We start from the raw sequence: 15,550 nt of genomic DNA, 5'->3' as shown, positions 1-15,550 counted from the left end.
TTGTTAGGGAACTCTGTTAATGTATAGATGTGTTATGTGCTGCATAGTTGTATGTAGATTCTTATCGATTACTGCATATGTGATTCCTTAGTGAGGGTCTGATCAGCCCATTCCTTTGTGTTACATGTGTGGTCATCGTAAGAAGCCTGCGTGGCAACCTTGGAGCACCGAATGTGAGTCTTTAGCCTGAGGTTGTGGCTGCAGTGTTGACTGCTCAATGGACAAAAGATGGCATTAAGTGAAGTGTGAAGATTAGAGGACTTAAGGAAAACAGACTTAAGTATTTTGTCTAACTTTCGATGAAATTGTACAGTATCAGCATAGGTGAAATTGTAGTACTGTGGATAATAAATATATATTTGAGAGGAGTGTATAGTATGAAGATAGTATTAGTAAGATTCCTATGTACTTGTGTAGTGTAGTACAATAATTATGTACAGGTGGACTTTGTGAATGGACTTCATTAAGGTGAGTGACTTAGAACCTGATGGATTATTGAAAAATGTGAACAGGTATGCTTAGTATGAGTTTGAATATTTTATGTTTGATTAGAAGTTATAAGTCCCTGATAGATGGTGTACACTTGAATAAATTGGGGTGGTTAATGTAGAGAAACAAATGGAATATTTGATGTCTAATCCTAAGGGATTTGAACACTTGAAATTATTGTGCCGGTGAATTTTTAATTTGAGAGACATTGAAATATGGGATTGAAATCCATAAGGAGTTAGTGTTGAGTAAACATAGGTGAGATGAAGTAATTACGTAGTATGTGTAGAAGGATGAAATTGAGAAAATAACCATGGATGACATAAGATAAATGTACGATGAAGGCACTATTGTAGTTAATGGATGTCGATTCAAATTGGGAGACATGTCAGTGATAAATGAATAGGATGGTTGAAATGTATAGTCAGGTGTAAGACAATAATGAGAATTGTAAAGGAATTATGATCTAGTGATCTATATATGTACCACTAATAGTAGTATGCTTGTGAAATCATTTAGTATTTGATATGGGTTGATGGACGGAGTGGAGGTATTTTCAATGTAATGAATATTCTACAACCACCAAGGGTAGAAGTGAGCAGGAAAATTGATGGGTCTCAAACAGGAGGTCAGACTTATATATATGAGCCACTTACTGGGGAGGAAAACCTCAGGATAGCTAAAGGTATGAAATTTTAGAAATGTTTTCTAAATAATACTCATCTAGTGTGATGAAAATTGATAGGTAATTACATTAAGTGTAGATACATGCATTAGAGTAAAACGAAATTGAGTGTGAAAATGATATGACTAGTGAAAGGACTAGGGTACCATTGAATGATGAAATTGTATTACCAGTGCAAGGGCTGATGTACAATAAAGTTGTGTATTGTATTATCAGTGCAAGGACTGATGTACAATAAAGTTGTGTGTTGCATTATCAGTGCAAGGACTGATATACAGAAAGTTGTTGTAACACCCTCCCTTGTATGCATCCAAGAGAGTTGTTTGCTAAGCGGATTATAGTTCTTTAATCATATTTTAGAGACTGAAAATCACTTTTACAATGCCAATTAAAACGTATAATTGAAATCGGGTTCGTCACAAAAATCAGAGTATACTTTCAAAATTTCTCAACTACTGAAAATATAACTTTCCTAGCAGACCTTGCTGTATTTAAAAATTCGTATAAAATTTACTTCAACGATTCAAAAAATATTCTTTGTAATCTAGAAACTAGAAATCCGGGGCTTCGCGTTCATATAAAATAATAGTAATTTGAAGGTCGTTTGCCCCTCGAAACATAACTCGTAAGTCAAGAGTTAAAATCAGTGAATTTATATCAAACGACCTGACTTGAAAAAATCATAATAAATCGAGCTTTCAGAATTTCGTTGAAAGTTTTGTATATAATGAAACTAGACACCTGGGGCTACGCGTGCATATAAATTATAAGAAAATCATAGGTCCGTAGCCCCGGGACGCCAACCTACAAAATGCTCGCACAAACAGTTTTTTTTTTTTTTTGATAACATCGCACAAACAGTTTTAACTTAGCTTTCAAAACGTCATGAATCAGTTTTCGTAAAAATGGTTATGAAATCCGTTTCAAAACACTTGCTGTTCTTAAAAGTCTTAAAACAGAATGCAAACATAGTTCACTAATAATTTAAACATCCACAATTAGTACAGTCATCCATGAAAATAATACAATCACAACAGCATGCCCAATAGCAGAAACCAACAGCAAATATCCAAGTCCTCAAAAGCTTTTATGTCCTCCTGCCATTTTATAAAAATAGCAGCTCCAAAGGGGTGAGAAAAATCCCAGTAGTGTGGCAACAAAACCAATAATGCAACAGTATTAAACTAGGCACAAAATTATGAACAGTCGCTTCAAACATGAAATCCTTTTCATCATAAACATTTTCATCATATATCCTTTTCATCATATATCATATTCCGTATATAACGCCTTCATCACGCTTATAGCACCGTCGTGCGCGTGCCATCATATTCCGTATATAACGCCTTCATCATGCTCATAGCACCGTCGTGCGCGTGCCATCACACTGGAAATTCCATGCACGACACCATCATTTGTGGAATTCCACTGTGGCCTATTGATATGCGCTTAGCATATAAGGAAATCTGAGCCAAAAAAGAGAAAGAATGTTGATGAAATCTTGAGAAAAAGAGCAAGAATCACTGTTAATTTGTCAAAATCTTAATCAAGGATTGAATACTGATTTTATGCTAATTTTGTAGGAAAAAGCAAACAAACGGGGCAATTTTGGAAAAGGAAAAGATTTAAAAATAAAGTGTGGATATTCAACAATTAGATCTCTTTCCAAATTAGAGATAAGATTACAAAGAGATGCGAAAAAGATATGATCAAGATCGCGACAGATTCCATAAAGATTTGATGAAGATTTATTCAGAAAAGATATGGAATTAAAGCGGAAACAAATCTAGATGATTTGTGAGAAGATTGAATCAAGATACAATAAAGATTTGAAATTCTAATTTATCAATCAAATCTCCAAGATTTTTACATGAAAAAGGAAACAAAGTTTAAATCAAATACAAATCTTGGATGGACTCAAAGGAAGATTAGATGATGGGCCCAATTCATGTGGCTATAAATAAGGAGCTTGGGAGCACAACCAAGGAACCAATTAACAACTCGGAGCAAGCAGAGGGTGACTGAAGATCAAGATTTCTTCTCCATTCTTTCCAGTAATTATAGTTTTTATGCTTTCTTTTGAATATTTGTTTATGTCAGATATGACTATGTCTGGCTAAGTTCTTTTATTGTAGTTAGGGTCACAAAACCCTATGTGAACCCTTGTTATGACGGATTGATTTAAATTATTTTACTCGTTTATATAAATTTCTTTATCTTACCTTGTGCGTATTTGATATTTTCTTTATTAAACCTGATCAATTTGATAGTTGAAAATAGTTTGAGGGTTAGAACCTTAAATAGGGATATTGGGGTTTCTGATCTTGAAAGGAGATAAGATAACTATTGGTATGCATACTAGGGATAGATGTATATTTAATTGCAGATGTTGGAATTATTGTGTTCATTGCTTAATTCTCATGAGGGGTTACTAAGGGATTAGGATTCTAAGTGAGGTTAAAGGGTTAAGTTACCAAGGGATTGAGATTTAATTATTAATATATTGAGATCATAATTATCTGAGAAATTATATAAATAAGTATTTTGTATCAATCCAAAGTAATAAGTGGGGATCATAGGGAGAGTGTTCCCTAACTGCAATTCTTTCTCATATTTTCAAAACCAACTCCATTATTATTCTTCTTTTCATTCTTGAAAATACAAAAACTCAAAAATAAGTCTTTACTTTTATGGTTACTAAGATTCAATTTAATTTTCCCAACAAGAGATCAAGTTTTTCAACTTAAAGTGACTGATTATTTTAGTACTTGGTTTTCAATCCCTGAGGAGACGATCTTTCTTACTACTTTACTACTTATGAGAAACGGTATACTTGCCGGATAGCATCAAGTTTTTGGCGCCGTTGCCGGGGATTGAAAATTTCAATATTATAAATAACCTTTGATCTTTGAGATTGAATTTTATTTTATTTTATTTTATTATTCTTGTTTGCATTTTACAGGTGCTATTAACAAATTTTTCTGAGTTTTATGCGAGGTAGACTTCCACCTAAAGACTTTTTGCTTGATCCTGAAATTTCAAGGACTGAGAGGAGACTGAGGAAGGCGGCTAGGCAGATAATTTGGGAAGATTTGAAAAGCGTACCTGCACAACCAAAACAAGAGATGGAAGGAAACAACAACGCTGATGGTGGCAGAGGCCACAATGCAATTAATCCACCCCCAAGATTGTTGGAAAGTATTCTGACACCAGTGTTCAATAGGCCAAACTCAAGCATAGTCAGGCCGACGGTGGAGGCAAACAATTTTGAGTTGAAACCATCATTGATTTCTTTGGTGGCAAGAGCTCAATATTCTGGTGCTGACGAGGAAGACCCTCATGAGTTCATAGATCGATTTCTGATGATCTGTGACACTACAAAGCACAATGGAGTGTCTGCTGATGCTATCAGGCTCCGACTGTTCCCTTTTGCTGTTAAGGGAAGTGCTCTCAAATGGATAGAAAGGCAACCAGCAAATAGTATCTCAACATGGGAAGATTTGTCAAACAAATTCTTTGCCCATTTCTTTTCTATGGATAAATATAATCAGCTGGTAAATGCAATCACAAATTTCCATCAATTTGAAGGAGAATCATTGTGTGCAACTTGGAATAGATTCCAAGAACTTATCTAGAAGTGTCCACAATGGGAAGGAGACAATGACAGAAAGGTAGCAATTTTCTTTAATGGCATTTCTCCTAAAACAAGGTTGGTGATTAATGGTGCAGCTGGAGGTTCTATTTGGCAGAGTACCTCAGAGCAAGCTCTCAATCTGATAAAGAAGCTGGCAAGACATGAAAATGAGAGTGTTCCAACCTCAGTAAAAAGAGGAGTGATAAAGCAAGAAAACAATGACACTTTGCTCGCTGAACTGTTATCCAAAAAGATTGATAGTAAGTTTGACAGTTTGGCGCAGCAATTTCAAAAATTCCAAGTGTCTCATGTTCAATCAACTCCTCAGGAAGCTCACGAATCCAACGAATGCTCTAATTCGTTATCAGATGATTCACCTCAACAAGTACAGGTGAATGGAATATGGTATGACCAGCGCCCTCAGCCGTCAAACTTTCCAAGGATCAATAACTATGGTGCTGGAGGTGGTGGTGGAAATTTTCAGCGAAGAACTCAAGGAGCTGGCATGGATTACAAATCTAATAACTACCAGCAGCCTCCACAAATTCAAGCAAAGGAACCCTCTGAATTGGAAAAGCTAGTGGCACAGATGGCTCAACATTCAAATGCTTTCATGGAGGAGCAAAGAGCCAACAACAAAAATACAAGTGCTTCCATAAAGAACCTGGAGAATCAGATAGGTCAACTTGCAAAGCAGGTTTCAGAAAGAATTCCAGGTACTTTTCCTAGTAATACAGTTATCAATCCAAAGGAAGACTGCATGGCTATTACCACTAGAAGTGGCAAAGTTGTAGCACCGCTTGCAAATCCAATTCTTGATCGTGCGGAAGACAAGGAACAAGAGGAGAAGCAGAAAGGAGCAGTTGAACCAGAGGCTGAAGTAATTGTGAAAGAAAAGGAGAAAGAAGCCGTCATTGAAAAGGAAAAACCATCTTTCTTTGATAAGAATTGCCCATTGACCCATGAATATATAATGGCTCAAGCACCTTACCCAGAAAGGTTCAAGAAAGAGGTTACTAACAAGCATTATGACAGGTTCTTAGACATCTTCAAGAAGATGCACATCAATATTCCTTTTGCAGAAGCCTTAGCAAATATGCCTGGATATGCAAAATTCATGAAGGATCTGTTGAAGAAGAATAAACTGCAAGAATGCCAAACCGTTGAACTTACTGCAAAAAGTAGTGCATTCATTCAGCAGAAGATTCCAGCTAAGCTTCGTGATCCAGGTAGTTTTAATATTCCCATTACTATTGATGATATTGCCATTGGCAGAGCTATTTGTGATCTTGGGGCTAGTATCAACTTGATGCCTCTTTCTATTTATAAGTCACTGGGAATTGAAGAATTGAAACCCACAGAAGTTTCTCTTCAACTTGCTGATAGATCTGTGAGGAAACCTAACGGGATTATTGAAGATGTTCTTGTGAAGGTGGACAAGTTCATCTTTCCTGCTGATTTTGTAGTGTTGGACATGGAAGGAGGAGCTGAGATGCCTCTTTTGCTGGGTAGACCTTTCTTGGCCACTGCTCGGGCACTGATTGATGTTGAAAACGGGAAGCTTAAGCTAAGGATGAATGATGAGACCGTTACCATCAACGTCTTTGATTCTCTAAAACAGTCTTCTCACAAAGACGATTGTTTTAGTCTTGAAGTCTTTAAGGAAAAACAAAGTGTAGCGGATGATGCCCAGAAAGATGGTGCCATGAAGGTGACTTTGAAGGAGCTTCCTCAACCTCAAAAAAATGTCTTCTTGGGTAATGAGGAAGCGGTGATTGAAGCACTGAAGGAAGAGGAAACTGAATTGAAAAATAAAGATCCATCTTCCCATACCAACAAAATTCCCAATGAGGATGGTGACAAATATGAGAGAAAACCCAAAAGGAGGCGTCATCCTATACAGAAAAAGGTATTAAGAAATGAGGTGGTCAAAATTTTTGATACGAGTTGGAAGAGACACCAGAAGCTGAAGTTTGACAAGAGACACCGAGATTCTATATCTCAGAAAAATCAAAATTTCAAAGAGTTCTTAACATGGCTACATGGTTTGGAACAAATCTGGGAATGGTGGTCTTCTACACCTAGGCATCCAGTACCACCAGACCTTCCATTTGCTGAGTCATCCCACGCTGCTGAGGGGGATGACATGGAGGGTTGATTATATCTCCTTGTTGACGGAGATTTTGTATATTAGTTTATTTTTCTGTTTCGTATTTTTATTTTTATTTTTAGTGGCTTTACGTTGGTATATTTTTCTCTGAAGTTTTGATGTGCGCATTATAGTTTATTCTATATGCCACTCTTTGTTCTATTGTGCAGGTTTTTCTTCCTTCTTGTGGTTTAATTATTGTTGAGGACAGCAATTCTCTAAATCTGGGAATGGTATGCTTGCACCTGAGAACTGCTGCAATTCTATCAGGGGAGATATTCTAACTCTTTTAAATTTCTTAGTTATTTTTTTTAGTATTTTGTGTGCTCTTTATTTTTATTTAAAAAATAAAATAAAACAGTGATTTGTATTTCAAGCAATTCTCAGGTTTAAATGTGCTTATCTAGTTAATGTGCTTGACTGAATTCTTGGAAATATATTGTATGAACTTCTGGCATGATATCGTATGGGCATGAGTAGATTTCATGATTGCTCGTTTGTCTGAATTTTGTGCTTGAATGATTAATGTTGCCTGATGTTTCTTTTGGAAGTCTAGCTTGACATCATAGCTGGTGAGGTTTTGTGCTTAAACACTTATTTTATTCTGAGAGACCTCACTGTGATAGCATTCTAGAACTTGCTCTGTTTCTTTAAGATGCATGCATTGATTGAAATTATTAAGGCAATTTTATTCTGTTAGCCATGGCAAAAAAATAACTCACCTGTATGAATTTTTCCATTGCTAACCCCTTTGAGCCTGAACCTTTTTGTTCATAATTCCTGATTGATGGCTTAGCCCATATCCAAGTGACTTACCTTAATTGAGATTGAATTACTGTTGTGTTGAAAATAAAACAAATAAATTGAGGTAAGCTCCACAAAGGTCAAGTAATTAGGGGAGATAAAATTTCATCTGTTCCCTTAAAACAAAAAGTTTCGAAAAAAAAGAAAAAAGAAAAGAAAAAGGGTGAATGTAAAGAAAAGGTGGCTGAAAGGAATTAATTCCCGAAATTCTATGGGAATGTGAGTGGAGCAAAATCATTGAGTTGAATGTGTTAAAAATGAAATAATATCAGTTTTTCAATCTCAGTGTTGTTTGAGCTACTTTCCATATATTCCTACTCATTAACCCGGCCAAGTTACAACCTTTGAAGTCCTTTTGATCAATTATGCATGTGTTAATGTTCCTCATCTTTAGGAACTTGAGAATATGATCAAGCTTATGGTAATGTTATTGCTGTGATGGATTGAGTGATTGTTACTCCCTTAAACACTTGAGTGCTGAACGTTATATGATTATCTTGGTGAGGGGTGTTCAAGCTAGGTTCTGACATTTTCATGAGAATAGAAGGCATTGTTAGGAGTTCTTTGCATTGATTCAGTCATGCTTAGCTTAGTGATCTCTTGATTGTCTGTGTGATGTTGTGTTGGAATAATTGATTGTTTCCTGGATTGAGTCTTGTACATTGCTGGGGACAGCAACGTTTAAATCTGGGAATTATTTGATATGCGCTTAGCATATAAGGAAATCTGAGCCAAAAAAGAGAAAGAATGTTGATGAAATCTTGAGAAAAAGAGCAAGAATCACTGTTAATTTGTCAAAATCTTAATCAAGGATTGAATACTGATTTTATGCTAATTTTGTAGGAAAAAGCAAACAAACGGGGCAATTTTGGAAAAGGAAAAGATTTAAAAATAAAGTGTGGATATTCAGCAATTAGATCTCTTTCCAAATTAGAGATAAGATTACAAAGAGATGCGAAAAAGATATGATCAAGATCGCGACAGATTCCATAAAGATTTGATGAAGATTTATTCAGAAAAGATATGGAATTAAAGCGGAAACAAATCTAGATGATTTATGAGAAGATTGAATCAAGATACAATAAAGATTTGAAATTCTAATTTATCAATCAAATCTCCAAGATTTTTACATGAAAAAGGAAACAAAGTTTAAATCAAATACAAATCTTGGATGGACTCCAAGGAAGATTAGATGATGGGCCCAATTCCTGTGGCTATAAATAAGGAGCTTGGGAGCACAACCAAGTAACCAATTAACAACTCGGAGCAAGCAGAGGGTGACTGAAGATCAAGATTTCTTCTCCATTCTTTCCAGTAATTATAGTTTTTATGCTTTCTTTTGAATATTTGTTTATGTCATATATGACTATGTCTGGCTAAGTTCTTTTATTGTAGTTAGGGTCACAAACCCTATGTGAACCCTTGTTATGACGGATTGATTTAAATTATTTTACTCGTTTATATAAATTTCTTTATCTTACCTTGTTCGTATTTGATATTTTCTTTATTAAACTTGATCAATTTGATAGTTGAAAATAGTTTGAGGGTTAGAACCTTAAATAGGGATATTGGGGTTTCTGATCTTGAAAGGAGATAAGATAACTATTGGTATGCATACTAGGGATAGATGTATATTTAATTGCAGATGTTGGAATTATTGTGTTCATTGCTTAATTCTCATGAGGGGTTACTAAGGGATTAGGATTCTAAGTGAGGTTAAAGGGTTAAGTTACCAAGGGATTGGGATTTAATTATTAATATATTGAGATCATAATTATCTGAGAAATTATATAAATAAGTATTTTGTATCAATCCAAAGTAATAAGTGGGGATCATAGGGAGAGTGTTCCCTAACTGCAATTCTTTCTCATATTTTCAAAACCAACTCCATTATTATTCTTCTTTTCATTCTTGAAAATACAAAAACTCAAAAATAAGTCTTTACTTTTATGGTTACTAAGATTCAATTTAATTTTCCCAACAAGAGATCAAGCTTTTCAACTTAAAGTGACTGATTATTTTAGTACTTGGTTTTCAATCCCTGAGGAGACGATCTTTCTTACTACTTTACTACTTATGCGAAACGGTATACTTGCCGGATAGCATCATCATCCATAAATACCTCTAAATATTTCTCTACCATATCAGAAAAGATAGAGAGCATACACCTTTGGAAAGTTGCAGGTGCATTACAGAGGTCGAACGACATTCGTCTATAGGCAAAGACTCCAAATGGGCAAGTGAAAGATGTCTTCTCCTGGTCTTCAGGAGCTACAGGAATTTGATTGTAGCCTGAATACCCATCCAAGAAGCAATAATAATCATGGCCCGCCAGTCTTTCCAGCATCTGATCAATAAAGGGCAGTGGAAAATGATCTTTCCTTGTGGCTGTGTTCAACCTTCTGTAGTCCACACACATTCTCCAACCTGTGATGGTTCTAGTTGGAATTAACTCATGCTTTGCATTTTTTACTACAGTCACACCACCCTTCTTCGGAACTGTCTGAACCGGACTTACCCAAGCAGCATATGAAATAGGGTAAATCATACCTGCATCAAGAAGCTTCACAACTTCTTTTCTGACCACCTCCTTCATCATCGGGTTTAGCCTTCTTTGCGGTTGCCTTATAGGTTTGATGTCATCTTCCATGAGAATTTTTTGCGCGCAAACAAAGGGGCTTATTCCATTCAAATCAGAAATAGACCACCCTATGGCAGTCTTACGAGTTTTTAGAACTTCAACCAGCTTCTTTTCTTGGTCAGAAGATAGTCCCTTATTGATGATTACAGGGTATGTCTCTTCATCTCCCAAGAATACATATTTCAAAGTATTAGGCAGAATTTTCAATTCAACCTTAGGTGCCCCAACCTCTATGTCATCAGCTTTTTCTTTAAGCACCTCCACAGCAACTTCCTTTTTTTCGAAGGGCACATGATCACAGGCTCTCAACTCATAATCAATCTCTTGAGGACGCACCTTCTTCTGTTGAACTATTTCTTGAAAAACATCAATTTGAAAACAATCACTATGCTCAGCGGGTCTTTTCATAGCCTCAGAAACATTATAAGTAATCTCCTAATTATTCATCCTCAACTTAATCATTCCTTGCTCAACATCTATTAGAGCACGGGCTGTAGCCAAAAAGGGCCTACCTAAGAGCAAAGGCTTTCCACTTCCTTCCTCCATATCCAACACCACAAAGTCAGCAGGAAAGATAAACTTGTCAACCTTGACAAGAACATCTTCTATAATCCCATTAGGTGTCCTCACGGATCTATCAGCAAGTTGAAGAGAGACCTCTGTAGGCTTCAATTCTTCAATCCCCAAAGACTTATAAACAGAAAAAGGCATCAAGTTGATACTAGCCCCAAGATCACAAAGAGCTCTACCAATGCCAATATTGCCAATAGCAATAGGGATATTAAAACTCCCCGGATCACTAAGCTTAGCCGGAATCTTCTGCTGAATAAAGGCACTACACTTCTCAGTAAGTGTCACTGTCTGGCATTCTTGTAGCTTATGCTTCCTTGACAAAAGATCCTTCATGAATTTTGAATAACCGGCATACTTGCCAAAGCTTCTGCAAAAGGGATGTTTATGTGCAGCTTCTTGAAGATGTCTAAAAACCTGCCATACTGCTTGTTATAAGCCTCTTTCTTAAACCTCTCTGGGTAAGGTGCTTTAGACCGCACATATTCAGGACTCAGCTCATGCTTTTTCTCAACCACAACAGGTCGCTCTTCAACCTTTTCTTTTTCAGTAACAATTTCTTTGTTTTTTTCTTTCACAATTACCTCAACCTCTGGCTCGACTGCTCCATCATGCTTCTCTTCCTCTTCCGCATAATCTAGAATTGGATTTTTAAGAGGCGCTACCACTTTGCCACTTCTAGTAATAATAGCCATGCAGTCTTCCTTTGGATTGATAACTGTATTACTTGGAAAAGTACCTGAAATTCTTTCTGAAACTTGCTTTGCCAATTGGCCTATCTGATTCTCCAGGTTCTTTATGGAAGCATTTGTATTTTTGTCGTTGGCTCTAGTCTCCTCCATAAAGGTATTAGTGGACTGAGCCATCTCATTAGAAGTCTTGGCCATTTGTGCAAAGGCTTTTTCCCACTCAGCAGGCTCTCGTTGTTGACTCTGTGAAGGCTGAGTATAATTATTAGATTTAAAATCCATGCCAACTCCCTGAGCTCTCCGCTGAAAATTGTTACCACCACCACCAGAAAAATTCTGATTTCTCTGAAGATTTGGCTGCTGAGGGCGCTGGTCATACATATACCATTCACCTGCATTTGTTGAGGTGAATCAGAAGAAGCAAGAGATGGACATTCATTAAGAGCATGACTGTCCGTATAGTAGTCACAGACAAAGGCAACAGACTGAGCTTGAACTCCAGTGATTTGCATCTTGTCAAGCCTGGAAGTCAAACTAGCCATTTGTTGAGCTAGCAATTTATTTTCAGCCAGAACTGACTCATTACTTTCTAGATGAAGGCTACCTTTCTTAGACTTTGAAGATACCCCTTGATTTTCATTCCTGGCCATCCTCTCTATCAGCTCCAGAGTTTCATTCGCCCTCATGGTTTTAATAGTACCACCAGCTGCACCATTCAAAACCATTCTATCTTCAGGTGTGATGCCATTAAAAAACATTCTGACTTGATCACCAGCAGTCAAATTATAATGAGGGCACCTCCTCATCAAGTCCTTGAACCTGTTCCATGCTGCACATAATGTTTCACCCTCAGTTTGAGTGAAGTTGGTGATATCATTCACCATTTGATTGTATCTCTCCATGGAAAAGAACTCCGCAAAGAATTTTGTAGACAAATCATCCCATGTAGCTATGCTCCGTGCAGGCTGCCTCTCCATCCAGCTAAGTGCTTATCCCTTTACAGCAAAAGGGAATAATCTCAACCGGATAGCATCATCAGACACCCGAGGGTGCTTGGTTGAGTCACAGATCATTAAGAACCGGTCTATGAACCTGTGAGGATCCTCATGCTCATCTCCTCCAAATTGAGTTCTCTGCACCAACTGAATTATGGAAGACTTCAACTCCCAATTATTGTCAGCAATATTCGGTTGGACAATACTTGAATTAGGCCTGTTGAAGGCTGGAGTGAGGATGGTATCCATGAGCGGATTTTCAGCTTCATTATTCGCTGCCATGGTTGGAATTTCAGGTGCTTCTTCAGATTGAGCACTTGACACTTTTGATTTCTTCCGAGCAAGTCTCCTGTTTCTCTTTCAGACCTTGTAATTTCAGGATCAAATAACAATTTTGTAGGATCAACCTTGCCTCGCATAAAACTTCAAGAGAAGATTAGTAGCAATGTTCAAGACAAATTAAAACAAGAACAGAAGAAAATAAAATAAAATAATCACAAAAAGAAAGAAAAATCTTGAAATTCAAGATTATAAGATATAAGAAATCACAATCCCCGGCAACAGCGCCAAAAACTTGATGCAAACCGGCAAGTGTACCGATCGTTCAAGTAATAAAGTGATAAGTAAGTTATCATCTCCACAGGGATTGTGAGCGAATATCTTATAAACGTCCTCTCAAGATATGAAACTCAAGTGATTTAAAGAACAATAGAAATTAAAGGCAAAGACGTATTTTTGGATTTTAAAATAAGAGAATGATGCAAAATGTTTTGGGTAAAAATATGTGAGATATTGCAGGTAAGTACACTCGCCCTATGATTCCCACTTTTTACTACGGATTGATTCACAATGCTCAATTAAAATAAATAACCAAACAATTTATCATCCAAACAATTATTAGCTAAACCCCAATTCCTTGCAAATTTAGCCCTTTAATCACAATTAGAACCCCAATTCCTTGCAAGTTTCAATTGAGATCAAGCATTACACAGATAAATTAAACGTTTGTAATCAAGAATGCATCTATTCCTAGCACACATGTCAATTATTATCCTACCCCCTTTCTGGACCAAAACCCCAATATTCCTATCTAGGGTTCTAACCCTCAGATTATCATTCAATACTAAACTGATCAGATTTAATATAAACGATAAGCAATACGCACAGAGTAGGCATAAATCAATTAAATTAAAGAGCGAAAAGTAAACCAATCTATAAATAAACAAAAGGTTCACATAGGGTTTGTGACCCTACACACAATGAAGGAAACTAGCCAGACATGGTCATAGCTGAATTACAATGATTCATAAAAGAAGAATAAGAATTCAAAAGGAAGAGAAAATAATCTCTAAGATCAATCTCCGCAAAAAGCTCCAGACGTTCTTTTCAAGCTCTCTGTCTATCTCTCTTTGTCTTCTGATCCCCCCCTTTTAATTTTGCACGCACGCGTTCAAAACACGGTGTCTTCCTGCTCGAAAACCGGCGCTGATGGTGCCGTTTTTGTACTGAATTTGAATTGATCCGCGCTATCAGCGCCGGTCATACTTCTTCCGCGCTGATGGCGCAGATTTTTCACTGAAAATGCATTTGTTCCGCGCTGATAGCGCCGCCCATCTGATCCAAATTCTCCTTCTGCGCAAATTTTCATTTTCCATGCTAAATTCCTATCCAAATATAAACTTGAGTGAGAAATAACATTGAAAATGAAAAACTAACAATTAATCCATAAAATGTATTGATAAGTATGCTCTTTTGACCTTAAAGCTTAGTATTTTAACTTGGAAAATGAAATATATTACACCACATCAGCTTGCCATATGATGGTTTTTAAGTCAAATTTTTGTTAAGATATTGACTTGATATCATGAGGATATGATAGGAGGTTGTTGGCAAGATTTGATTTTGCAAAACTCCATTTTTCCTCTTTATTGTGCGCTACTTATGGTTAGATTTTAAGAGAAAAATCTGATCCAATTTTGATAGTTCTCTCATCTCCTTTGGTCATCCTTTTGTTAGGTTTTTCTTAAGAGGTTTTGAAAAATAACCTAGCCATATATCATCAAATCCATGCGCCACTTTTGTGGGGTTTTAAGCTGAAAATTTCACTTTTCTAAACACCTTAACCTAGCCTCCTCCTTCACACATTAGACGCCTAGCAAGCTTTTGTGGTGATCAATTGGTGGCTTTTCAAGAAGAGTTCTTGCATCTTGACGTGGGTGGTGTGGATCAACGTTAGAGGGTTTGAACCCTTCAAACCTTACACTGATCTCCTTGGTGTTTGAATCACAAACAAAGGTAACATCATGCTGTCTTAAAGCATGAGTCTTGATTGCATATGTGATTCCGCATGAATTTTTTTTCCCTCTCACATGCTTCGGCCTTCAAGGTCAATTTAACTTTCAAAAACATCTCCATATCTGTAGCTCATGAGGTCTTTACCTTGTATCTGAATAAAAGTAGATAAGTCGTGTTAGTCTTACCCGAGATTACTGATCCCCATTCTCAGTGTCTCTAGACTAGGAACATAAAATTAGGAATAAACATCTGGTATCCTTAAATCCTCATGATCGTGATCTCATCACAGATACTCAAAAGATACATATTTTATTCCAAGGGGTTTATCCAGTTACTCATATAATATATTAACAATAATGTTGGGACAAAATATGAAACAGGATAAAGAGTGCTTATTATTTATTTGCGACAATATAAAAAGGTCCACATAGTTCCTAATCTAAACAAAAGATTGTCTCTAGGACATCCATATACTAACAAGCTCCCACTTGGCCTAGAGCCAATCTGACCTAAGTCGTATACCTAAAGCCTCATAATGACTATCATGTTTTCTCTGAGAAACAGCTTTCGTTACAGAATCGGCTAGGTTATCATCTGTG

At 36.6% G+C, this 15,550-nt stretch overlaps 2 protein-coding genes and 1 non-coding gene across 3 annotated transcripts; 2 read left to right on the top strand and 1 right to left on the bottom strand.

Annotated features, from left to right (window-relative positions):
• Positions 1-4,164: 4,164 nt before the first annotated feature.
• On the top strand, positions 4,165-7,091 carry LOC133318489 (uncharacterized). Its single transcript, XM_061520492.1, has 5 exons — positions 4,165-4,517; positions 4,884-5,400; positions 5,485-6,234; positions 6,472-6,579; positions 7,041-7,091. Exons 1-5 carry the CDS (start codon positions 4,165-4,167, stop codon positions 7,089-7,091), a joined length of 1,779 nt encoding a protein of 592 aa, XP_061376476.1.
• Positions 7,092-10,837: 3,746 nt separating this feature from the next.
• Positions 10,838-12,638, bottom strand: LOC133318488 (uncharacterized). The gene is made up of 4 exons (XM_061520491.1): positions 12,362-12,638; positions 11,557-11,690; positions 11,390-11,508; positions 10,838-11,342 (listed from the first exon to the last, which is right to left on the bottom strand). Exons 1-4 carry the CDS (start codon positions 12,636-12,638, stop codon positions 10,838-10,840), a joined length of 1,035 nt encoding a protein of 344 aa, XP_061376475.1.
• LOC133318490 (small nucleolar RNA R71) lies at positions 12,442-12,547 on the top strand. Its single transcript, XR_009752475.1, has one exon. It is a non-coding gene; the product is annotated as a small nucleolar RNA R71 (small nucleolar RNA).
• Positions 12,639-15,550: the final 2,912 nt, after the last annotated feature.

This window comes from Gastrolobium bilobum, unplaced genomic scaffold (assembly GCF_033153095.1).
Source record: "Gastrolobium bilobum isolate Gb01-03AN ecotype WA unplaced genomic scaffold, APGP_CSIRO_Gbil_v1 utg183994, whole genome shotgun sequence".
Taxonomy (NCBI): domain Eukaryota; kingdom Viridiplantae; phylum Streptophyta; class Magnoliopsida; order Fabales; family Fabaceae; genus Gastrolobium; species Gastrolobium bilobum.
This window is presented reverse-complemented; position numbering and strand designations above follow the sequence as displayed.

Bases quoted from the DNA above. Each gene is read 5' to 3' on its own strand.
- LOC133318489 (XM_061520492.1), top strand. From the start codon at position 4,165: ATGCGAGGTAGACTTCCACCTAAAGACTTTTTGCTTGATCCTGAAATT. The intron at 4,518-4,883 runs GTTCATAGATCG...TCCTAAAACAAG, and splicing joins GACGAGGAAGACCCTCATGA to GTTGGTGATTAATGGTGCAG. The intron at 6,235-6,471 runs GTGAAGGTGGAC...GAAGTCTTTAAG, and splicing joins GGATTATTGAAGATGTTCTT to GAAAAACAAAGTGTAGCGGA.
- LOC133318488 (XM_061520491.1), bottom strand. From the start codon at position 12,638: ATGGAGAGGCAGCCTGCACGGAGCATAGCTACATGGGATGATTTGTCT. The intron at 11,509-11,556 runs GTAATTGTGAAA...GAAAAAGAAAAG, and splicing joins CAGTCGAGCCAGAGGTTGAG to GTTGAAGAGCGACCTGTTGT. The intron at 11,343-11,389 runs GTTTTTAGACAT...TCCCTTTTGCAG, and splicing joins TATAACAAGCAGTATGGCAG to AAGCTTTGGCAAGTATGCCG.